The 26,030-nt window shown below is 34.3% G+C and overlaps 1 protein-coding gene and 1 long non-coding RNA gene across 3 annotated transcripts in view; both read left to right on the top strand.

Annotated features, from left to right (window-relative positions):
• Mipol1 (mirror-image polydactyly 1) overlaps window positions 1-26,030 on the top strand; it is a 328,974-nt gene that overhangs the window by 150,874 nt on the left and 152,070 nt on the right. Inside the window, exon 11 of one of the 2 annotated variants that reach the window (XM_013510359.1) lies at window positions 10,129-10,164. The exons of the other annotated variant lie outside the window; for it this stretch is intronic. Within the exon in view, the coding sequence (XP_013365813.1) occupies window positions 10,129-10,164 (36 nt within the window). The remainder of the gene's footprint in view (window positions 1-10,128; window positions 10,165-26,030) is intronic. 2 annotated transcript variants of the gene reach the window in all.
• Window positions 11,052-26,030, top strand: part of LOC102021425 — a 31,517-nt gene continuing 16,538 nt past the window's right edge. The window contains exon 1 of the long non-coding RNA XR_259789.2: window positions 11,052-11,144. This is a non-coding gene — a long non-coding RNA (uncharacterized LOC102021425). The remainder of the gene's footprint in view (window positions 11,145-26,030) is intronic.

The following is a 26,030-nucleotide window of genomic DNA, read 5'->3' as shown; positions in this document are numbered from 1 at the left end:
TTTCATCACAAGCTTTCAGATTGTTCATTACCACACAGACAAGTTAGTATCTTGCTTATATGTGTGGGACTAAGAGCTGAGGCTTTAACTTGAATGGTCCTGCCCTGGAAAAGCCCATAGACAACAAACCAAAGTAAACTGTCTTCACAATTTGCATCCAACAGTTCTGATAGTCAGAAACACTGAGCTAACACACACAAAAAATTAGAAAATACATAACAGTAAAATACACTTGTAATGAAAGCCAGCAGAAAGATAAGACAACAAAATCATATAGTTCAGCAGGTAGATCAGGCATTTTAATTATCCATCATAGAGTATATCGTAAGTATGTTCTGTATCTTTGAGGCAAAAGGAAAGCTTGAAAACAAAATCTAGGAAAGTGACATAAAGGACTTGACCGGAATTGATAGAAAACTAGGCTGAACTTAGAAAAATTTAAAATAAAATAACTAGCACCCTTAGTAAATATGTTGAACAGCAGATTGCACTGTTTAAGAAATTATATAATCTAGAATATGGGTTTGAAGCAAATGTTGAAATTGAAGTCAGAGAGATTAAGAAATGAAGACTACAAAACAGATATTCAAGGACAGAAGAGGTTTAAAATAGATCTGTTCAGAGTTCCAGAGAAGGTAATATAGGGAATGGGGAAAAGTCATAACAAAAAAATTTTTTAAGTTGTCAAATGGCAGAAATCTCTGATCTGAGAATCCCAAATGAATTTCCATTGTGGTGAATGTTTTAAAACTTGCTGAACACTGGAGTTCAGAAAGCCACTTGAAACAGACAATTAGAAAATCATGTTTGCAAAGGAGTGGCAGATTCATCGACTTCACAGCCGCAATCATAGAATAATATTGTGACTCCACTGAGTACAAGAAGAACCATGCCTTACATATTTCAGAGGGAAGGTAACATAGAAAGCAAGAATGAGGTAACAGTAAACATGAATAACTATCTTCAGTTGCTTCCTGTTGCCTATAGAATAGAGCCCAAGCCTCTTCTAAGTACACTTGGAACACTACACTGTAGTTTTACCCTGCTTCCCCCGTTTCTCTTTTCTTGCGCCATTTCTGTCTAGTTGTGTTAATCTCATGATATTCCATACTTTTCATGGAGTTTCCTAAGTGTGTCATATTATTTCATTTGCTTTTGCTTTATTTAATATTGTCTGTAATATTAGTTAATTACTATCTCCCCTAAATCAGAAATTTCTTTAGCATAGAGACTCAATGTTTTTTTGATGTTGTTCACTTGGAATTTAGCACATTGTTTGGATCATATTATGCAATCATTAATTTTTTAAATAAATAACTTTTAAGCTATCCTCATTGATGTTCATATTTTTATTATCTAATATGTTCAAGACAGGAATGACATGGGATTATTCTGGTATATTATCTTTATAATTACTACATGTGCCAAGCTATAGCTCTGTAGAAGGATTTCTCTTTCATACTAAAGTTTCTTAGCTCATGAATTGAACAAACCATTTCTAGTTTTCATTGTTGATTTAAAAATACTGATAGAAGAGCTTTTAGTTTATTCATTTTATCTTTTGAAGTTTAAGAGTTCTTTGCAGCATAAGGTTTGTGTTGTTTTTTTTTTTTTTTTTTTTTTTTTGAGACAACGTCTCACTGTGTAGTGCAGGCTGCCCTTGAAATTGCTTATGTAGCCCAAGCTGGCCTCAAAATAATGGCAGTTCTCCTCAGCCTCTTGAGTGTTGGGGTTATAGCCATACACGCTAACATAAGCTCTTTGTGAGGATGGATAAATACCAAGCACCATTCATTGTACTGGATAGCAGATACCTAAGAACAGTTTCTTAAGATGAAATCATCTGTTGAGATGAGTTATTAGTATTTTTCCAAGCAATGTTACTGTTTTTGATATGCCCAGATGATACCAGCCCTTTACAGAGAGTGAGGTATGCTTTTGGATCATTTCCTAATACCACACCTAACTCTGGGAATGGATTTTGAATGTTAAAATCCTGAATTTCTCATTTACTAGATACAGAACATTAGGAAATCCAGTTAACTTTTGTGAATGTTGGCCTTCACATTTGTGAAATACTAAGTATATGGATATTGCTACAAGTAATAAAAATGTAAGCAATCTCTGTAGAAAGTATGATACATTATGCCAATAGTTCATATGGAGTGATAATAGAACACTGATGTAGCTGTCAAAGATCTGTATTCTTCTCTCTGTTCTTTCATGAACCAGTTGTATGGCCTTTGTCAAATTATTTTGTATTTTCACAATGGGGAGTTGGATAACTTTCAAAAGAATTAAAATTATAATATATAGTGAGTTTCATAAGTGAAATAAATCAGACCCACATGTGTAAACACCATATTTTCTCCCTAGTGTAAGAACCTGAAAGAATAAATAAAACTGAAAGATACAATAGATATTGTGAAAGGAAAAGAAACTGCTTAATAGGAAAGAACAAGTGGGATGAGAGAAAGAAGAAAAGAAAGGGAAGGAAATATATATATATATATATAATATGTATACACACACACAAAAGATCGCTAAAATAATTGTATGACTAATTTCTATTGGCCTATTGAAAGGAACAGTTAATGTTTAAATGTTTGATCAATCTTGCATACCTGTATCTGGTAACCTAAGCAACTACATTGAAGATAATAAGTAATACAACAACCATTATTGATTTCCTATCATCTTGTTTTGAAATTCTGTATCGTTTTTATAGTTTTTGTGTTGTTTTGTTTTTGTCTTTGCTTTTGTTATTTTATTTTTGTCCTTTTTTAAATAAAATTTTAAAAATTAAAAAAACATAGTGAGTATATAAATTGGTAGTATGGTATTGTAGTTTTACTTATTTATGCAATAATATTTTTTTGTGAGATGATCTGAATTCAGGCCCATGTACATTCTGAATTAAGGAAAGTACAGTTTCAAAGTGAGTATTACAGGTAAGATGACAGTTTTAGAGGAAAAGGTATATTATTAATAATTACACCAAGGTGATAGAGTTATTGCTATAAAGAGGTGACCCAAGGGATCTTGTTGTGATGTAACACTGCATTTTCGTTGTAATAATGATTATATCAATTTTCAGGTAATAAAAGTACCTCGAATTAAACAAACACACACATACACATACACACACACACACGTGTGTAATACTCATGAAGTCAGATTAAAGTCTGTGAATTGCGCTATAGCCTCTAGAATGATACTGTCAAATTCCTGATTTAAATACTATACTGTGATTGTATGAGATATTAAACATTGGGGGATGTTGGCTGGAAGGTATGTGGGACCTCACTTTTACATTTTTAAAACTTTCTGGAATTTTATAATTGTCTCAAAATATAAAATTCTTAATTTTTAAATTTATTTTTATTTTTTGAGACTGGATTATGTAGTTCAGGCTGGCTTTGAACTCTCAGCAATCCTCCTGCCTCAGCCTCCCAGGTGCTGGTATTATAGGCATGTCTCACCATACTCACTGTCAAAACATAAAATTCTTTTTAAAAAGTGACTCACTGAGTCCGGCTCACATTCAAGGGGAGGCCATTACACGTGGAATACCAGGAAGCATAGATCGTTGCGGGGTTATGTGACAGGCTACCTGTCACCGTCTGGTACGTGTATAAATGTCTCCAACTTACTATGCCAAAAACCAGACTTCTAGTCCCCCCAATCTGAAAAGAGCATCTTTTATCCTACCAGTGGGTTAAGCAAAGATTGTTGGAGTCATTTTTGATTCCTTTTCTCACACTCCACATCCTATCTGTAAACAAGTCCTCTTGGCTCCACTTTTCATATGTGTCAGGAATTCAGCCACTTCTCACCATTTCCATTGCTACTATTTCTCAAGCTCTGTCACTTCCTGCCTGGATTATTGTAAACGCCTCCTGTTTTTATTCTTGTCTCTCTCTATTCTCAGTACAGCCTCCAGAACAATCCTGTTAAAATGTAAAGTAGATTATGTTACTCCTCTGCAGAAAATCTTTCAATGGCTTGTCTTCAGGATAAACCTACAAGACCTCTTGATCTGGCCCTTATTATTTCTCTGACATCACGCTTCACTTTACATGCACTATCTTCTTGCTATTACTTAAACGCTCCAGTCTCAGAGCCTTGTATTTTCCATATCTTCCAAGAAACACTCTTAGCTCACTTGTACTTTTTCACATCTCTTAAAATGCCAGCTACCTAACCCATCTATTAATATCTTAACCATACCCATCAGCATTTTCCCTGTGCCTTTCTGCTTTTTTGAAGTACTTGTTTTCATCTTATGATAGATATTTTTATTTTTATTGTTTTTTTGTAATGAAAATTAATGCTGCGTGAGACCAGAGTTGCTTTTTTTTTACTTTGTACACTTCTCTATTAAAAATATTTGACACTCAGGAAGTCAAAGACACTGACCAATGGAGAACAGCTGCCAGCTGTTAACAGTGTCAGTGGCAATCCCTAAACACATCAGCTGAAAACTATCCCAGCTGCAGATCTTGCAAAGGTACCTGGCGCATATGGGTATTAAATAAATACTGTATCCTGCAAATGAATTAATACCATGTATGTAATTGAGTATCCTCCTTTCCTTGGTTGACATGTCATAAGCATTCTCTAATAGACTTACTTTTTGAATATTCCTTTAAATACAATGTCATTTACAGTACGATATAATTAGATGCACCACAATTTTAATTTCCCCTTAAGGTCGAATATTTACATTGTTTGCATTTTGCACTCCTATAAATACTATCATGAAAAATATTTTGTGTATAAATAGCCATATTCAGCAAACAAAAATTTGTTTTCAAATTTTTATTTTTAATAAAGTACACATTGTAAAAGTCAAATTATTCTATTCATCTTATAATAAAAAAGCAATCTGCTTTCTTATCTACCTTTTCTGATTTCAGCTCCATAGACAAGACTGCTTTTAACTTGTCTCTTTATCTATGTCTGAGTGAAAAGCTTATGCTATTTCTTAGATTTTCATTTTTAGTTATTATTTACTGACTAGGAAGGTGAGAACTTGGCTCACTCAGGTTTTTGTTTCATCGGTGTTAAATATCTAAATTACTATAATATTCATAACTGACTGTATAGTAAAGCATATTTCAGGCAGAGCAGCATGAATTATATTTTATGTGGTGACCCAGCTAATACACAAACACATAAATATAAATGTAAGATAAAAATGGGTATATAACCTCACAACATATTTGGACACTTTTCTTACTATTTTACTTAATTTCAAGAAACCTTATGCTGTTTGTGGCCCTATAAATTGATCATAGTGGGAGATAGCTGTGACAAGCTATGTCTGTATGTGTGTGTGTGTGTGTGTGTGTGTGTTTTACATGATTTGTAGATGTTCTAAGGGCTTTTGTTCCAAACTGTGTTTTAAAGTAATTTGTTCAGCAGATAATCTTGGAAAGTAAAAATAATATCTCCCTTCAAAGCAGAGAGGGTATTTATTTACTGTTCAATATGATAAAAATAATGTCTGCCTCTCAAGCAAAAGTTGCACAGTATATTTCAGAAGATTTGGGTTCCTTAAGCTTGGAGTTTTTCTGCTATGATCCTCCTGTGTGTTCATTATTAGCCTGAATCTCTCTGCATTGCTCCCAGGAAACTTGGGGAGCAAAAGAACCTATGGAAGCATTAAGCTTATACTTTTTATAACTATTACTGCTTTTAAGATTATATTCCATCATTGAATTAATATTCTCCTTAGGCTCCTTAAAGCTTTAGAACTTTATGTTCTTGTAATATACGTACCTCCACCCTCTCTGCTTCCCTTATTTCCTTCCTTTCTGCATATCTTCCCTACTTCCTTTCTCTCTTTTACATGTACCTAGTATAGTGGTGCTGCTCAGCAATAATTTTGCTACACAGAATTAATTTATCTTGCATTTGATTTTCATCTTCTATAGGAATACTAACCTCCCATTCTCAAATGTAATTTGAGGTCTCAGTCTTAATCAATAAGAATACCATAAACCTTTTGCCATAGTGATTGCTTCAAAAATGAGCACATGTACCAATTGAAGTCAGTATTCCCAAGATTTTTCTGAATATTATTATAAATATATTTTAAACAAAACTGGAGCAACTTAGATGACATGATTTTTTTTGTTTGTTTGGTTTTTTTTTTGTTTGTTTTTCTCTGGTTCCGGGAACCGAACTCACCACCTTGCGCTTGCCAGGCAGGCGCTTTTGCCGCTGAGCTAAATCCCCAGCCCCTAGATGACATGATTGATCCATTATCTATAAGTACAGATCTACACGATCCTTTTGTTATGATCTGTAAATCCCAATTCCTTGATAGGCAACATTTAATTTTCTCAGTCCCCTGTTGCAGAGCATGGTGATTGTTTCTGGCTTCTCAGTATTGTAAGCAAGACACTGATAAGCAGTCTTGTATTTTTATCTTTCATTTAGTGCATAAAGTAACTTTACAGTAGGAAGTAACAGTGACAGAAAATAGTTGGAAGAAGAGGACAGTGGTACCAGGTCTTGAACAGATTATAGACAGACCTGAGGTGTATGAGAATGCTCAGAAGATTAGGAAGCAGGGAAATAAAAAGATGGAACAGTAGTTCATTCCAGTACTTAAGTGTTACACAAGCAAGTAGTTTACAAAGAAGCCTGAAAAGAAATAGAAAGATAGGATGATGACACAGAGATTATGTTATGACAGAATTAAGGATTAAATAAAATTTCATGAATGGAGTGGTTTCCTGTGTCAAATGCTGCCACAAAGTTGATTAAGATCAACTCTTTGATTCAGTAGGCTTTGTTTTCCACATGATACATTGTTTTTTGTTTTTTAACTGAAGAGTGTATTCCTTTGCAAGCAATATTCTCAGCTACACCAGTTTTATTTTGCGTACCAAATGAAGGAATACTGTGGCAGCATTCACTATGGGCTCTCTAAAATGAAGAAATACATTGAAGGGTGTCTCCATGGATTATAGTGCCAGTTATAGCCAAATCATTAAAGTTCATAAAGCTTCTTTGAGTCTATCAAGACACAATAAAAACCAGTGAGGTGCAGATGGAACAACTGAGCTGTAACTACTTCAATGAAAGTGATACAGACCTACGGTGGGAAACTTGTATGGAGATTATCACTTGCAAGCACAATGTAATACTTGGTGATTCTTTCATTTAATTGCTTTTAGCATTGTTGACTAATGATGTTTTTCTAACTTTATTTCATAGTATTTGAATTTGATATTAATGTTGACAAATAGAAATATAAAAGTACATTGCAAATTTAACTATAGAAACAGTCTGTACCTTTTTAACATGTCAGAAGTGTTTTAATGAATACTTGAAAGGAGGCATAAATTTTCAATAGGAGACTAAATTTTGAGCACAACAAGCAGATTTATCATTTTGTAAACTGGCTTTAGTTAGATTCTGAAACCCTGTTCTAGTATTTGTAGCACCTGATCTTTGGACCTAGTGTTTCCTCTGACTGAAGTGCCCTGCCTCACCAAAGCCTCTTGCCCTTCTCCCGGTGCCTACCTAGTACCTATTCATCCTGTCTTCAGTTTGGCTACACTCTTGTGTATGATCAAACTAGAGATGAATTTGATGGTGGTAGAATTAAATTGTTTTACTATGAAAATGAGTACTGACCTGAAAAGAAATGAATCATGGGAGAAACGGTCAGTATTTCAGGATTTCCTCCCCCAGGCCTGTCTGTCTTCTGCCTACACCAGCAGGTCCTTCATTACTCACTTCTTCCTCACAGCTGCTTTCACCTTACACTCTCCTCCCTGCTTTTCTTAACCTGTAGACTTTTAGTATACAGTGGCCAGAAAGATGTGGAGAAGATGTCCATAATACACTGACAGCCATGCCCTAGGTAGCTTTAAAGTGATACCTAGTATAGATCCAGTTGGTTGGTTGTTAGGTAATGAGGTCAGTAGATCTTTACAGGGACATATGTATTAGAATAATCAAAAGAATATTTGCAAAGTAATAAATGTGGGCCTGACTGTCTTGGTTACTTTTCTCTCATTGCTGAGACAAAATACTTGATGCACAGAATTAAGGAAGGAAAGGTTTATTTAGCTCACAGTTTGTGGAGATTTCAGTCCATACTTGCCTGGCTCCAAGGCAGAGTGGCACATGGCAGTGGGGCAATAGCTCATGGCGGCAGAAAACAGCAAAGGCAACAAGAACAAAATGGAGGAGTGGCAGGAAGAGCAAGCGTCTTTCCCTTACATATGCAAACTACTCGCCCCAGAGTGGTTGTAGCTCTCACACCCAATCAATCAAAACTCTAAAAGCCTGCCCCATGACTGCTTGTGGCTTTGGGGGGACACGCAGACACAGACCATAACACTGACCTAACGACTACTGAATCGGAATATCTTACTCTGAATTTGAAAACTTGCCCAATACAGACTGTAAGAAGCGTAAAGTTGGGAAAAAATATTTCCCCTCTTTTAGGCCTATAAAACTTTTGTTTTTAAACAGATAACAACTGTGCCTTTCAATTTTATTCTGCTTAATTTTTTACTTGATTTCTGTACTAAGCTGTTGTCACTATTTTGGTGCCATTTTTCATTTTATATCTTTTTGAGTGATTTTGTACTATCTTTGGGGGAGGGGTGGGTAAATTGGGTGGGATTATGTAGAGAATGCTGATCAAATGAAATGTACTCTTTCAGTTTAGCTGTTTCCAATAACCAAATCCAAATGAAGTTGTGCACTAAAGTGATTTGGAAAAAGTGCTGCATTCAATTGTCTTATGCATTGTGAAAAATGTAGTTCAAAATCCAAATGATTGCTTAAAACTTATGAAATTGAATTTGATGGATTTTTAAAAATTGTACATTCTTTCTAAACTAAAAGTACATTTTAAAAAGCAATTTTACATTGCCAACTATTATTAACTTGTTCTAGCTACTAAATAAAATATTTCTCCTTTGAGATATATGGAAAGTAGCTGAGTCCTTCATTAAAGATTCCATCAAACTGTCAGTACAAGTAACTGCACTTACTAGTGTACTTTCTCATATCAAAAAAATCTCCTTGTTCTATTACTATTTTTGACATAAATGTTGATTTTTGGCAGAAATGTTGACCTCTTACATGTACACTTATTTTCAAGAAAATTAACATTCACAAACTGACATAGCAGTAGTCTTTTCTTTATAAAAAAGGACTTTATTGTGTTGTTCAGTGTTGGTTACTTTGTTGATGCATTAAAACAGATATTAAATTTTATCATTAATTCAGTGCCTGGTCTCTCATCAAATCCCCTTAATTACAAATTGACTCCAAGGATTAGACAGCGTGGATTTTAATTTTAACTGAAACAAAAAAGGCATCTTGGAAAATCACTCTTGCCTACTGACTCAGAGACACATTTTTAAGTATCCTATACTTTTTGCTTAGTATATTTAAAATTCAATATAAAAAATATTGACAACATTTGTGTTGTTTTGTATGCATAGTAGACATATTCTTAGAGTAAACTCAGTGTTGAAAAAATTCTGTGTATTTCATATGAATAACAGCTTCTGGGAGTTTTTATAACTTGTAGCCTTTTCTTTAGAAAATGTTAACTTTGAATCTTACTGTATCTGAGTGGCATTTATACTATCTTGTATTTCTGTTTCCTTCATAATTTCATGAAATTATGCAGTATGGTTTTATATTGCATGGAAGTGTTTCCAACAAAACCCAGTATCCTATTTCCTATATTGTTTGTGGGTTGTACTTATGTAGTTAAGTCATCACTTCCTTTTGATACAAGTATTTTAAGTCCACAATCATTTTTATACATTTTAGTCCTAAAATCTATAAGCATTTCTGTCCATCTTCCTATAAGTGACAATTTTAATTGAATTTTATTACATAAATTTTTTGCCTTAGATATTAAATTGACTATTCCTTTTTGCCGTAACAAGAAGATAATGAAATTAATTCACAATCACATGATTCGTAAATGTATATTTGTCCATTGCATTTTTGCTTCATAATACAATGGTCAGCTTTTATTCCAAGGGACCTCTAAAAATTCACTTATTCTAGTCGTTTTTAAAATCTAGTGTGTGTTAGTTACTTGGTTGATTTTTATCTAGATCTGTAATTTTTCAGGTGATTACTTTTAGAAAGATCAAGAAAAAATTACAAGTAAGTCCTGATCATTCTAAGGTAAAGCATTTGTTCTTAATAAATTCTATTGTGTTAATTACTTTCAACTTTTGAGAGGTTACAAAATTTGTAGCAGTCCTTCCAATGAAGCAATTTTTTGTATACCTTATATTTTTTGTAAATTTTATTAAGTGACATTCCTTTACCAGCTTTTATTGCTGTTAAGCTGGATTTTTTTATGCAGAAAGATATTTAGCGTACAAAAGAACTCAGCTTGTCATAGCAGAGGAAAAAATAACTTGCCTAGAAATGGATTGTTTATATAATATTAGATGGTAATACAAACCAACAAAAGCAAGGAAATTAACTTCTAAGGCTGACACACTGGCCTTTGCTTGCTTCTTTGTGCCTGAAGGTATCATGTGTGTTATACTCCCAAAGTACAGTGGACTCAGGAACTGTCAAACTTAATTCTAAATTTCTTTGGTTTGTTGGTTTATGTCACAATTTAACATTATTATTTTATTTCAGTGCTATATAATGTCTTTCACGTGAGATAAAGTAATACATGGGTAGATCTGAACAAGCTGCTAAAGTTTACTTTTTTTCATTTATAGATGATTGTCTGTGTTAGCCAAATACACAACACTAGTATTTTCACATTTTTAAAAAAGGCAGTGTAAAAGAAAGCTATAAAATATTTGAGGATTTTTTTTTAAAAAACTGTACATGCTGATAGAAACTTCTGCAGTTTTAATTTTTATTCCTGTTGATTTTTATTTTATCATTTAAAAATCATATTTCTATTGGAGCAATGAGAAACTATTAATGCTTTATTATGAAAATCAAATACACAAGTGTGATTTCATAGAACAGTTCTTTTCTGGAATACACAGAAGAATTACTTGTAGAATTCTGAGGGTGAGACTAAAAGCTCTCAAAATTACACTCAAGATTATTCTGTGACCTGATGGATACTTGGACGCTCACTTACTAGCACCTGCTTCTTCATGTTTATGGTAAAATGTGAAGAATTCATCCTGCTTTAGTTTTCATATTCACCTTTTACATAAAATCTCATCAGTTACTAATGAATTTTATGCCTCCATTTTGGAGGCTGTTTTATGCAATTATAGGGACTAGGTTATTATTTCAGTGTTAGAAAATTACATTTATGAATGAAAGTTCTGTGTTTTTTATAGCAATTTGAGAATTACAGTGTTTTCCTTGCTTTTTCTTGTTTTGTGTTTCTGTATAGGTAACGATTTCTAATTTAGGTAATCTGTTAGAGTATATTTTTCTAAAAAAGAAAATACATATCTTTATTAAATCTGAACTTTTTTAAGATTCTTCTTTTTATTTGTATGTTACTCAGAAATAAATCAGGTATCTTCTGTAAAAATTATCCGACTCAATAAAAACCTACTTATGTTAAACAAAGATTTTTTTTAGTAGAGGGGGGGGAAACTTTACACTTTTGTCTTCTGTTGCAAACATTTAGTTCTGTTTTCTTATTTTATATATTTTACCCCATATATGTGCATAAAGGGTAATGATTTATATAATCTATATATAGTACTCTAACATACCAATTTTCTAAAGATTTCTTCTCATTACTCTTTCTGCTTCTTGTTCACTGACTAAATTGTGAAATGTGGTGAAAACTAAAGAAATTACTGTAAATTGTGGTGGAAAAGGGAGTATTAGTGGTGGTGGTAAGTTTTCAAGATATTCAACGTTTTATTTTGTGCAATTAAGGTTTAATTGGCTACATTTAAAACTAGTGAAAAATGATTATTTGCTGGAGATTTGCAAAACAATACTTTAAGCTCTTACTTATTCTGAGGTGTTGAAAGGTGAAACATTTGACATTTTCTTTTTGGCCATTGCTTTAAAAAACAGAGGGCGGGAAAGAGGCGTTGCCACATCAGAGTTGAGGGTGTTTGTGGTTGTCCGTGACAGCAGCTCCACTTTTAAAACACCTGTGTTTACTTTCCAGCTTTTCAGAGTCTGCCTGAAAGTGGCCTAAGAATGGCACAGTCTTTCACGATGGCTGGTTTTTATAGTAGAAAGGGGAAAAAAAACCAATGTTGACATTTTTGTTTTTTGTTGCAAGCATTTAGTTCCCTTTTCTTATTTTATACATTTTATCATTAGATCATAGATGCATAAAGTAATTATGATTTAAATAATTTATGCATGATAGCATACCCATTTTTATAGATATATTCTCATTACTCTTTTTAATTCTTGTGCACTGACTAGAAAATAATTGGTTAAAAGAGCTGTTAAGAGTCACTGTGCACTTTTTTTATAATGAAAAGAAGTTTGTGAAAGCATGAAAATTAATATCTTTTGGGAGAGAAATGATATGGGGAGAAAATTACATGAGCCAAATGTGTCCTAGCATGTAATATATTATTTTGCTGATTTTTTAATCCTCTAGGAGGAATTTCTCAATCTTTAATATTGGTATTTTTTGCTTTATACGGATTAGTTTTTAAAATACCTTTATAAATCTACACTTGTAATTTTCCTTTTAGTGTTGTTTTGTCTTCTTTATTGGTTTTAAACTTGACTGACCCTTCACCTTACCTATTATTTATTAGCTGATCATTGTTTCCAATTTAGAGATACGTTCTTTTCCTTACATTTCTTACTATTGTGTGATATTCACCCGATAGCTACATGTCATGTAAACTTTCTTATTCTCAACTTGGAAAGTTCCTTTCTATGACATTTTGGTTGAATAAATTTGAGGAGTTTTTTTGTTTTTTTAGTTTTAATCCTTTGAATTTGTTTAGATATAGTTAATGGTCATTTATTCTCTAATGCATCCCCTCTGTATTTAAATTCCTGACTATAGTAGCAGGACATTTCTGTGAGATGATAGTTACTGTGAAGCCTGATTGATGTGCAAGAAGAACAATTCAGTATTTACACTTTAATCTTTATTTCTCCATTTACCCTTTTTGACATTTTGTATATTGGAGTTCCTTTTGAATAAATTTGGTGTAGACATCTATCCAGGTGGAGAATATACAGCTGTAGACAGTACCTTAATAGAATTATATATAATAATAATATGTATTACCTAGATGATAATGAACCTTGAGAAAAATACATAATAATTGGGTTTTAAAAATATTCAAGCACTTGGTAAAGAAAAATAAAAATGATTTTTAAACATAGAAAAAGCAGTAAATTATATAACAAGTAACTAGTAGATTAAGGATTTATAACAGTACTTTCTATAGTTTAACATGGATGAGAAATACTTTATTTTGGTTAGATGAAACTACTGAGAAAAAATATAATTTTTTTTGAAGTCTTTCATTTTATTTTTTTCCTCACTGATGATGAGGAAGTAAAGAAGAGAAAAGATTCTTTTCAGGCTGTTAGTACATTTGTTTCCAGAAACTCAAATTGCTTAACTTAAATCACGAAACCTGATACAGTATTTCCATTGGGCGTGTCAGTTTTGTCCTGGTGACAATCCCATTAAGTAGTACTATGTATCTGTAAGTTTCAGCCTACTTCAGGTCTATTCCTTTTATTGTGTTATATAGGATTTATAATTTTCTAATGAAAATTTTATATTTATATCTGTCTTTAGCATATTTTTAACTTTCCTGTTTGTGAGAGTATCTCTCTATGTGTTTGTAGTCAGTTTTCTTAGTTTGAAAGCTATCAGTCTTAAGTTTGGAGTGCAGTTTTTATAGTATTGGTTTAATAATTCATATTTCTCTACAACTAATAATTTCCAGTGACACTTTAAAGGGGAAATGGGAACACTTTAAGATCCAAAATATACTCTAAAATAAATAAATAAAATGAGAAATTAAGATAATTGAACCAAGAATAAAGCCCAAAATATAACATATAAAATACGGAATGTTACTTGAAGAAAAATATATGTATACATTCCAATTAGACATAAGTATGAACAGAAAAATACTAAATCAATGATTTTGCAAAATGTTACGTAGCAATTCCCAAACAGTATGTAACAGTTTAAAAAATACTGTTTGACTCTCAGGATTAAACTTACCAATGCTTTTGAAGAACTGTAAATTTTGTTTAAAAAGAAAACTGAATTTTTAAATGCCTGTAAGCTCTTTTATTTCAACCATTATGTACCGTTTTTTTTTTAAAAAAGTGTATTAGTATATTTACTTGCTGTAGTACATTTTAAAAGTTGAATATATTTATTTCAGATTGTATTTGTTTGTTTTGAGGATCAGAAAAACCATACTCTAAGTTTCTTAGCCAGAATAAAAGTTATTGTTCATGTAACTGAAAAGAACAAGGGTAGGTCTAACTTCAGAGATTCCAGCCAGTCTTTCCTGTCTACATGTTTTGCATCTGTGGATTAATCCAACTATGGGTTGAAAATGTAGTTAGGCCTACAGTGATTGCATCTGTACTGAATGTGTGCAGAATTTTTGTCACTTTTCCCTAAACAATATCACAACTATTAATTATCTATACAGGGTTTATATTTCATTAGGTATTATAAGTACCTAGAGATTATTTTAAAAATATAAAAGGATGTGAATGGGCTATATCTGTGAAAATAGTACCATCCTCAGGTTCTGGGCACCGTAGATTTTGGGTATTTAGGAATTAGTTCCCTACAGATACCAAGCTATGATTTTGCTTTTGATTCAATCAACTTGAGGTATAATATACATACAATAAATTATATCCATTTAAAATATATAGCTCAGTCAGGCGTGGTGGCGCACACCTGTAATCCCAGCACTCAAGAAGCTGAGGCAGGAGGATCATTGTGAGTTCGAGACCAGCCTGGGCTACAAAGTGAGCTCAAGTCCCGCCTGAACTTCATAGCAAGACCTTGTCTCAAAAAGAGAAAAAAGAAAGCTGTATAGCTCAATGCATTTTGACAGATCTGTATCTACCGTAATGAAGATACAGGGATTTCTGTCACCCCACCAAGATTGTGTGTGCTGCTTTCAAGTTAATCAGTGCCTCTTATGCCTAGACTGAAACCACCACTAGACTGCTTTTTTGTCACTGTAAATTCATTTACATTTTCAAGAATGCTATATAATGAAATCTGTAATATGTACTTTTATGTCTGCCTTCTTTTAGCATGATGAGCTTTAGGTTCATTCATACTGTGTTGTAACTGTAGTTTATTCCCCTCTTATATCAAGGGAATCTGCTTCCCAATTGAAATCTAAAAGTGAAGAGATTATTTGTCCAAAATAGAAGCAAAAATCCTAGAATTAGGTCTTGTTAACTTTGATTAGACTGCTAGGGGCCATTTGCTTGACTACTTACTTTTAAAATAATTGCTGTGGGTAAAGGAATGAAGTATACTAGACCACCTTAGGATAGTCTGAGTCTGCTCTTAAAATTAGGTTATGTAACAGGAAAAAGATATCTTCTCTTCTTTTCTTTAAAACAAAGATGTTTTCTAAAAGAAATCTGAAACACTTGTTTACTCAGAAGAACTAAGAAGAAAGGGTGTTGGGGAGTGAAAGAACCTAAATTGTATTTCCTTTGTAATAATATGTATTCTTTATATGACTAACAATTGTATGCTGTCATATAATGAAACAGAATTTAGTTTTTATCCCTTACCTTTCAGTCATTAAATAATGATAATCACAAGCTTAAAATACGTATATGTATATGTATATCAACATATATACATATATATTTTACCTACAAGGGTGGTCTGTTTTGATATCTGTAGATTTCCACTTGGATTCCTCTGATCATCTACATCGTTATTTTTTTCTGTCAATTTTTTAAAGTGTACATTCTATGTTCCATCTTATGAGTCGTGTGGGTTTTTGTTTTTTTTTTACAGTCTGGCTTTGTAGTTCAGACTGGTCTTGAAATCACTATGTAGCCCAGGCTGGCCTTGAACTCACAGCACTTCTCCCCTCCTCAGCCCCCATGTGCTGGGATTACCGGTGTGTGCCACCACACCCAGCTTGAGTCTTGATTTGTGATTCTGGAGAATCCTGCATTCACAATAAAAATCTTTTAAAGATATTACAGTGCTGTTGGAGCAATGATACTAGCGAGGCTAGGGCTATAGATGTGAAGAGCTTGAAAGGAGCTCTGAATTCTAAGCTAGTTTTATCCTTTAGATGTTTATTGGTTATTCCAGGCAGAAATTTGAAATTTCTACCTCTGTAACCATGAAGAACCACTGCCAGGATACACCAAGCCCAGCGGATTTCCTATTGATACTGATGGGAGGGAGCATACGAGCAATGGCACATTTAGGATGTTTTTGAATATATGAGTCAGGGGATTACAAACATAAACAGAAAGTCTCTCTAAAGCAAAATGGATTGTATAGCTATTTTGTAAGAACTGGCAGTTTCAAACCAGCATCTATACTGTAAAGTTTTTAACTGAATTAAAACAATAAGCTCCTATTCCAGAAATGTACCTTAAATTGTAATGGCACAACATGTTACAAGTCCCAAAATGCAAAAAGATGTGTTACATAGTGGCAGGTCTTCTTGTTGAGCTTCTCTAGTCCCAGCACTCTGGGAGGCCAATACAGGATAGGCAGTTAAAACTGTGGGCAATTTAGCAACTTAGTGTCTCAAAATAAAATATTTTTAAAAAGGGCAGGGGATCCAGCTCAGTGTAAAGAACTTGGATTCAATCACTAGTCCTGCACAAAGAAAAACAGATAGAAAGAGAAAGAGAGAGAGAGAGAAAGAAAAGAAAAAGAAAGAAAGAAAAAAAGAAAGAAAAGAAAGGAGAAAAAAAACATACATATGCCCAAACACATGGTATATAAATGTTAAAGCTGAGATATTGATATTCATATTTAAAATAAATTATGTCAGAAAGCCTTATTATAACATCTAATACTGATAAACACCAGGAGAATGTAACAGTACTAAATCTGTATCATCCACCGGGTAGTAGCTTCAGAATATATAAAGCAAAATTTGTTGGAACTGAAAGGGAAATAAAGTTATAATCTTGTGGTATAATTTAATACATCTTTCTCCATAATTAAAGAACAAACAGATGAAACCCAGAAAGGGTGTAGAATATTTCAACATTACAGTTAACAAACTTGATCCCATTGACATGTATAGAACTTTGTACTTAGCATTCAAATGCAAGTGGCATTCTGCTAAAATAAATCACATGTTGAGCCATAATACAAGTTTTTTTTACAACAGTTGAAGCATATTAATGAGCCTGACAGATAAAAACTTATGGAAGGAGCATGTCAGGGAGAGAAAACAAGTGGAGTAAACATTTGATGCATGAATGTATATGATATAATGAGCAAATAAAAGTCCAGCTTGCCTGGATCATAGGGAATGAGGGGGACCAGTAGAGATAAAATTGGGTCTAAAAAGTAAAACTAGTTTTTTAGTCCTTTGAAATCATAAAGAGTATAGATTTTATAATAAATGTTAATCAGTTGTGGGTAATAATTAAGAGCTTAGAAGATCATTGGTTACTATGAATGGCAGTATTTGTAAAGGGAGAAGAATGGAAGAAGAGAAAACCATTCAGACTATTATAATAGCTTAGGAGAAAGACAATGATGGCTTCTATTAGGGTGCTAGAAGTAAAGTAAAAAAGTGGGGAAAAAAGATGGAATTAAGGTTCCCTATCAACAGCAAAAAGTACTTATGGTACACTGTGTTTGCATTGATGTTTGGATATGGTAGCAATAGGGATAGTGTTTACTGAGGGATTTTGGAAGGGAGCTTGAGAAAAGAATAATCCATATGTTGACATTAGGCTGTGAGTGAAACTAAGGTAGGAATGTTTAGAAGAAATATAGTAGAATTTGATCTTTTGGGGGCATGCTACATTCAACATTAGACATCGAATTTACCCTCACCTAGTGACAGATACAGAAATTTGCAGTTCTCAGAGATAAGGCCCATGCAGGGACATAACTTATTTTTAGTCACTTCTATATATGAGGCCTGTGACTAGATTTAAGTGAAGAATGTAGATGGAGAAGAGAAACAAAATGGCGCTCTATGCCATTCCAGCAGATTGAGGTCAAGGAGAAGAGGGACCCCAACAAAAGAGAGCTGGAAAGAAACATATGAAGTGAAATATTTCAGAAACCAAAGAAAGTTTCAAATCATCCAGGAAGATGAAAATAAAATATTTTTGTTGGATTTGACTGAAGGGAGGTTTATGGTGACTTCTGTAGAAGCAAAGTAAAAAAAAAAAAAATGGCTACTTTGGAGTAAGCTTAAGAAAAAATGTGTAATGATAAAATTGAAATAACATTTTAAAAATATCAGAAAATTTATTGCATAGTGTCTTAGTCACTTTTTGTCATTGGGAAAAAATACCTGATACCCACAACTTAAATAGGAGGTTTATTTTAGCTTGCAGTTTCAGAAGTGTCTGTTCATGGTTGAGAAGCACAAGTGTAGAAATGGCATGGTGGAAGAGCCTATTATAAAAGAAAGCTGCTATGTCATATCAGCGAGGACCCCAGAGAGAGAAGTAGTGGAGAGATGTGCTTCTAGGTCTCAACCTCCGTGACTGGCCTCTAATTGGGCCTCACCTTCTAATAGCACACTCAGCTGCTGAATTCACCAGTAGATGAATTCACCATTGAGCATAGCATTCCCAGGATGCACTCACCTCCCCAAAACCCCACACATGTGTACTTAAGAATTTGGGGGGACATCCCAGATCCCAACCATAACTTTTCATGCCTGCCACCCAAAGGTTTCATGTGTTATCTCTTCCTGAAAAATGCATTTAGTCCATCTCTAAGAGTTGCCAAAATCTTAGTGGTTCCAACTTTGCTGAAAAGTCCAAGTACAGAGTCTCTTCTGAGACTCAAGGCAAACTCTTAGCTGTGAGCCCCTGCAAGAAAAAGTCAAAAAGAAAGTTAAACACAGCCTACATACAATGGCCCAGCAATGGCACAGGGTACACATTTGATTTGCAAAAGGGAGGAACAGGATGATAGAAAGAAATCAGACCAATGTAATACTGAAACCCAACAGGTCAAACCTTATATCTCATAGCTCCATGTCCAGCACCCAGAGCAAACTGTGATGAAATGTGAAATCAAGGGCTTGGGCAGCCCTCCACCTAGTACATTGCCAGTTGCAACCCTTATGGCCTCTCCTTTGGGCTAGCTCTGCTTGCTGCCTGTGGCTTTCCTTAGAGGTGACATGTTCCTGCCTTCTCCACATTCTTGCATTTTTGATTTCATGCACTGACTCTCAGGGGCACACTGCCTCACTTCCTAGGCCAGCAGTGGCATACCTATGGCACGCATGTCACAACAGGCTGTTATCATTGAAAGTTCTAAGAGGCTTGCCATCCCTGTCCTAGACATTCTTCTGAAATCTAAGTGGAACTCTCTCTGGTGGCACAGTTCTTGGGTTCTGCATGCCATAAAAACCAGCACTATGTGGACAATACCAGGGTCTGCTGCCAGCCTGAGCAGTAGCCAGACTCCCTTGTGTTATGGCTCTATCAGCCTCTGCGTGCCTGGATGACTTAGCACTGTGAAATGAATCTGGGTGAACCAGTTCTTTAGGTTGCCCTTTTCCATAATGGGTCTTGGGATGCTCTTCTCAAATGAAAGATTTCCAGTGTTACATCCTTGAGCCAGTAAAGGGTGGAGTCTTACTGATTCCTAAGATGCCCTCAAGCCATCTTTCCTATTGTCCGGGTGTAAAGTATCTGGCTTCTTTTTTAATGCTCATCTTTTTACCAACCATGGTTTTCTTTGCTTCAAATTTTCAGATGCTTCTTTTCTTGGAAAACTAAAAACTTTTCAAATGTACTTTTTCCTCTGGGTTTTCACAGTAGATCTTGCTAAAAGCAACAATCAGTACCCATGTTACAATGTAAAAGTTGGACTGCCTTGAAATTTTTCTCTGCCAGTTTAATTAGTCTGACCCCCTTTAATCTCAGTCTGCGGAGATGAGCAAACTCTTACAGATTTTCTCCCAGAGCCTATCATAGCCTGGAGTTTAATTACCACCAGAGTTCTTTGTTGTCAACTGAAACCTCTTGAGCCTGGCCTTTATATTTCTCTTAGTACAGTTGTGCTTTAGTTCCTAGACTCAATTCTCTCCACAATTCTGGAGAGAACCAAACTGGACTAGAGCCAAATAAAATTTCCCAGTAAGGTCAACCTTGAGCCTAACTATTGAATTTGATTCAGTTTTCATCCAACTGGGTTTGGGACCAGAATAACAGAAAGAACCAAGTTCATGAACTGAGGTACCACAGTATTCTGATCTTCTGAGCCCTGACCAGAATCTTCCATCAAGCTTGCTCACAGCATTCTAAGGCTTCTCTATCTGACATCTCCAAACCTTTGCAAACTAGCTTCAAACCACTTAAAATCAAAATCTGTGTTACTTTTCATCACTAACATAAAGTACCCAATACCCACAACTTAAAGGAGAAGCGGTGTATTTTTGTTCACAGTACAGAAGTTTCTCTACTTGCTTGACATGTTCAAATATAGAAATGACAAACATAGTAGAAGAGCTTGTCACAGAGGAAAACTGCCAATGTCATATCAGCCAGGAAGCAGAGAGAGAGAGAGAGAGAGAGAGAAAGGAGGTGGAGGGGATGGACATTTACCCTTTTAAGTCATCTCCCAGTGATCAACCTCTAACCAGGGCCTGTCTCTTAACAGAACACTCAGCCACTGAAGTCACCAGAGATGAACCCACCAAGAAGCATACTGCTCGCACAATTCACTCACCTTCCATAATCCTGCCTCTAAGCACATGAGAGTTTTAGGCAATACCCCAGATCCAAACCCTAACACATAGTTACTTGAAAAGTGAGGTGATAAATGCAGGGAGACATGTTTCAAGGAAGGATAAATTTATTGAAGTACTGGGAAATTATAATGTTTTAAGGGGCATCTTTATATACACAACCAATTTGAATAGTTTTTTTCACCTTAATTATTCATAGTTTGATGCAAACAAACACCAGCTTATTGGATGCATGAGTGAATGAAAAGCAAGAAAAGACAAAACTGAAGACTATTTTTTATCCTATCACTAAGGACACAGACACAGAATGTGCAAGAAAGAAAGCACTTGATGGAGACAGATATTGCAGTGATGTGTCTAAAAGCCAAGGAATGCTAAGGGTTTTTGACAACTACCAGAAGTCAGGAGAAAGCCACGCAACAGATATATATATTTTTTGAGATTTCAGAAGCAATCAGTCTTACTAACATCTTGATTTTGGACACCTGGCCTTCAGAAATATAAGGGAATAAATTCCTATCACCTTAAGCCACCAATTTGGGATACTTTTTGCTGGTGGCCATAAGAATTTAGCACACTGTCCCTTTCTGGTAACATTTTTGAGTTGTAAAGCAGTCTTATTTTTTTAAAAACATGAGGCTTTTTAATTTATTTTTTGACTGTATATTTGCATAACCTACAACTCAGATGATCCATTCTTCTTTTTCTAGCTTTCTTCCTTTCCAGTGATCATTATGCTGACTTAGGTATAAATTCTTTATCCTGAATGTGTTTCCAAAATAAAGAAAGATATTCTTGCCAGACGTGGTGGCACACACCTGTAATCCCAACACTCAGGAGGCCGAGGGTCAGGAGGCTTAGGAGGCCAAGCCTTGAATTGCTGCGAATGCAAGGCCAGCCTAGGCTACAAAGGGAGTGTAAGGCCAACATCAATGGCATAGTGAAGCTCTGTCTCAAAAAGATATAGTAACAATAATAATAATAATAATAAGAAGAAGAATCCTATTCTTTTTGTCTCATGCTTTTAAAAAAAGGATTTTATGGTAGGCACCCTTTAAATAGCTTCTCTGACCAGCAGTAGTGATAGCCATTTTAGACACATGTCTACCTGCATTTTTGAAAGTAAACAATCTCATTAAGTAGTTTTACATGTTTTTAGAAACTGGAAGCATCTAAAAACTCATTATTAAGGGCCGGGGAATTAGCTCAGTGGCATAAGTGCTTGCCTGGCAAGCCTGAGGTCATGAGTTCAATTTCTGGTACAGAACCCCCCCCCAAAAAAAACTTTCATTATTGAAATTTCAATATCAGAGATAAGCAGATAAATCATAACACCTCTCAAATTAGTAAGAACAGACTATGCAGGAATTTGGGTATGTAAGATCTTTTTGTTTTCTTTGGTAAGAAGTTTATAGACTGAGTGGAAAGTGCAAATCTTAAATTTGCATCATCTTCCAAACATGCATATAAATTTAAATAGTGCAGTTTGGATTTGGATGAGATATCAGTAATTTTTTTTGTGCAGTTTTATCAATTCCTTCATAGAAATCAACAAGATAATTTAAAATCTAATATTTAAACTCAAGTATTTAATAGGTAAAGGAAACTTTTTGCTGCCAAATTTTAATAAATCACTTGATACAATATAGCACTCATCATTTCTACTAAGTACTGACATAATCAGTTCCCTACAATGAAGGGCTGGTTTATCTCTTAAAAATGTCCCTTTTTGTTTATCCAATAAGACATCTTCGTTGCATCCTTTGAGTGAAGTTATTGTAACTTTACTCAGGTATGGTAATGTTTATTGCATGTGATGTGGTTGACCTCCTTTAATACCTGCTGTTTCTGTGTCATCTGAGGACACACAAAGAAGTTTTGACTGATTTAGAAATACTTGCCTATCACATCACAAAACTGTGAGATGCATTCACCATATGTGCTTTCATGTCTTCTTTCCAGCATTTCCTAATCTCAAATTCTTTTCTGTGTAGTGTGCAGGATATGCTGTTTTAGTTGTGTATATCCCTAAACTAGTTGGGTTGTCATCATTTTCATTTTCATTGTCTGGATTCTTAGAGAACATAATAATATTGATAGTGTCAAAAATTAAACCAATATTTTGTTGATACAAAGGACAACAGGTCATTTACTGAGGTGACCTGAGAAAGTCAAAGATCAGTTGTTAACTCCCACAGTGTACATAGATGCACACTAGCAGTGAACAAAACTGACGTACAGGAATGGAAGGCCCACTGTTAGGAACCACAAATCAGGTTGCTGTCAATAGTAGTCAGGTGAAAAAGTAGCACTGCGGAAAGTGGACAATCTATAGCGTGTTCATTGGACCCTAAAAGCAGTGTTGCTTTCCATTCTGTGTTTTGGAGCATCATATAGTTTATGCTTTTCTCCCGGCATTCTACATCTATTGCCAAAGAACTTTTTATGTCCCATGTAGGGATTTCCAAGAATGTTTGGTCACCCTGTAGACGACTCTGATGTTGTACAGTGACCTTTAAAAAAGAAGTAAAAATTATTCTTAGCTAAGTAGAAATGAGGCAGATGCTGAAGATCTTTGCCTGAAGGACTGGTGAGATGAATGGATAGATGGACGGATGGATGGACGGACAGAGGGAGGGAAAGAAAGAGAGATCATTTAAGGAGCTACCTGTTTAAGGACTGTTCAGACTTGCAACCTGCTGCTTGTACTTGTGACCCACATTCTGGCTCACAATGCAGGAATGTGAGTGGCAGTGCAGCCTGTACAACAGTGCAGTAGTGTAGAGGCTTCTACAGTACAGTCCTGCTGTAATTTTTGCTGATTGTAGTATATGGTACACTTCTGTAGCTTATGTTCTGTTATGCTTTATAGTACTGCATATAAGAGTTATGCAATTAAAAGCAAAGTCGTCAAGTTGGTGTTTCACCATTTCATTGTTCTGAATATTGTAATGTACATACTATATACAATTCTCTTTTTTTTGGCGGTACCAGGGATCGAACTCAGGACCTTGTGCTTGCCAGGCATGCACTTGTGCTACTGAGCTATCTCCCTAGCCCACAATTCTTCATTTAGAAACTGATTCATTTAACAACCTAGTCATAGGAATAGAACTGTGTTGTAAACAAGGAAATATATCTATATATATATGTGTGTGTATATACATATGCACACCCATATTAATATAATATGAATTGCAGAAAGTAATATGACAAGTTTTAATGGAATTAATTTCACAGGCATAAGAAGGCAGGAAAGACTGTCCTGGAGGCTATTGAAGTATTCTATGAGTAAAGTAAAGAAGATTGAGACTTCCCTGAACAATGATGGCAGGAATAGAGAGACAGTATTGGTGAGACATGACAAAAGCAGGAAAGGTTTAAGATAATTTCAAGTTTTTAAACCTGAGTAATTGGAGAAATGATGTCAATGGCAAAGAGTGCCATTGAGAAGTTGATTTGATTTGTGGATAAAAATGAATTTAGTTTAGGAGGTGCCATTTTAGAGCATAAGGGAGATACATGGTTGGTATTTGAAGATACGTGGACCAGAGCTCATTGACTAGGGTAGTTCAAAGCTCAGTGATCACTTTCTAGTATCAACACTAACTCCCTGCAGTGTCTGTAGTGTGATCCAAAAGAAAGACTACTTACTACTTTTACAGAACCAAAACAAATACAGCTTTAAAATTCTGAATGAATAATAGAAAAAGAAGCAATGAAATGGAAGTTGTTTTTGCCTTGGTTACTTAAGCTCCCATTGGTCCTGATAAATTTTGAAAAAAAGCTCCCCCTGTCCAGTTAATGAAAGTGCCCTAGATATACTTGCAATTATGCCTAGTGAAGAAACCATTTATCACTTACTACTCACTCTTTCTCATCAACATTGTACCAAATGTCCTAGTTCTAAAATATGCTAAAAAAAATAAAATAAAATAAAATATGTTGAGGCAGCCTATACTCTCTGATATGAATAGGCTTGTGAGATCTGTAATTCAGGGAATTGGTTTCATGAAGAAAGACCAGTTGGCTTATTGGAAGGAGGAAATTTTTAAGTAGAAAAATTAATAATCAGATCTTGCGTAGTCATCAAAAAAGACATTGCTTAGAAAAAATATAATAAGTTGTTTATAATCATTAGGGACAAAAATTAAAGTGGTGATTTGGAACAGCAAAGGGAAAAATGCTAAGCAAATATGTAAGGAAATGGAACAAAGTTGTAAAAGACAAATGAAACCCTCCTTTACTGTGAAAAATATGTCTAAGTGTAGAAACAAATTAAGAAAAACAAAATTAAAAAAAAAAAAAAACAGAAGAAAACTGACTTGAGATGAACAAAATTGAGTTATCAAAATGAAAGTCCATACCAGTATCTGAGTAGAATAATTTTAAAATACCCAGGCAAATTTATGTGTATATGCTAAATTGATAGACATGGCTAAGTAAAATATCTTTACAATAATGTTTATGAGTAATGCTAAGCCTCTATGATATTTATTATAAAATTGTATAAAACTGATTATTTACAAAAGAAAGAACATCACAATAGTATCCCATTTCTGACTTGCTACACTGGATACAGAATTATGTTATGAACTTCAAAGGAAAATACTTCAATTTAGAGATCCTGTATCTAACCAAAATATTATTTATACAGGAGAACAAAACAGAGTTTTATTTTTTAGCAAATAAGGATAAGGGAATAAAGCCAAAATGATTATTTCAATTAAAAAATAAATTTTCCTATTTATAAGATATGCATGTGGTGCCAATCTAGATTGTAGAAATTATAGCTTTAGGGTATATGACATGATCGCACATTTATGATTTGTAAAATTTTGTGTTTTGAACAATTATTAGAGAAAGATAACTATTGAAAATATATAATGAGATTTTATATGTTGACAGTACAAAAAAAGTGACATACATGTATCAAAATGCAGATAAAATTGATTTTATGATAGATTTATGCACAAGATAAAATGAAGTATAGAAATAAGGTGTGAAATACTTAACTGTGGGGATGTCTGCAAGTCTGTCAGTGAGCAAAGTGAGAAAACTGACTGAAGAGTTGGGACATATATTATGGAGGAGACCACACTGGTGTTTTTCTCAGGTAATTAAGCCATCTTGTGCAATCCTGAAATTAAAATG

Source organism: Chinchilla lanigera, unplaced genomic scaffold (assembly GCF_000276665.1).
Source record: "Chinchilla lanigera isolate Chin_1 unplaced genomic scaffold, ChiLan1.0 scaffold00008, whole genome shotgun sequence".
Lineage (NCBI taxonomy): Eukaryota > Metazoa > Chordata > Mammalia > Rodentia > Chinchillidae > Chinchilla > Chinchilla lanigera.
Note: the sequence above shows the minus strand (reverse complement) of the source record. Positions and strands in the feature narration are given on the sequence as shown.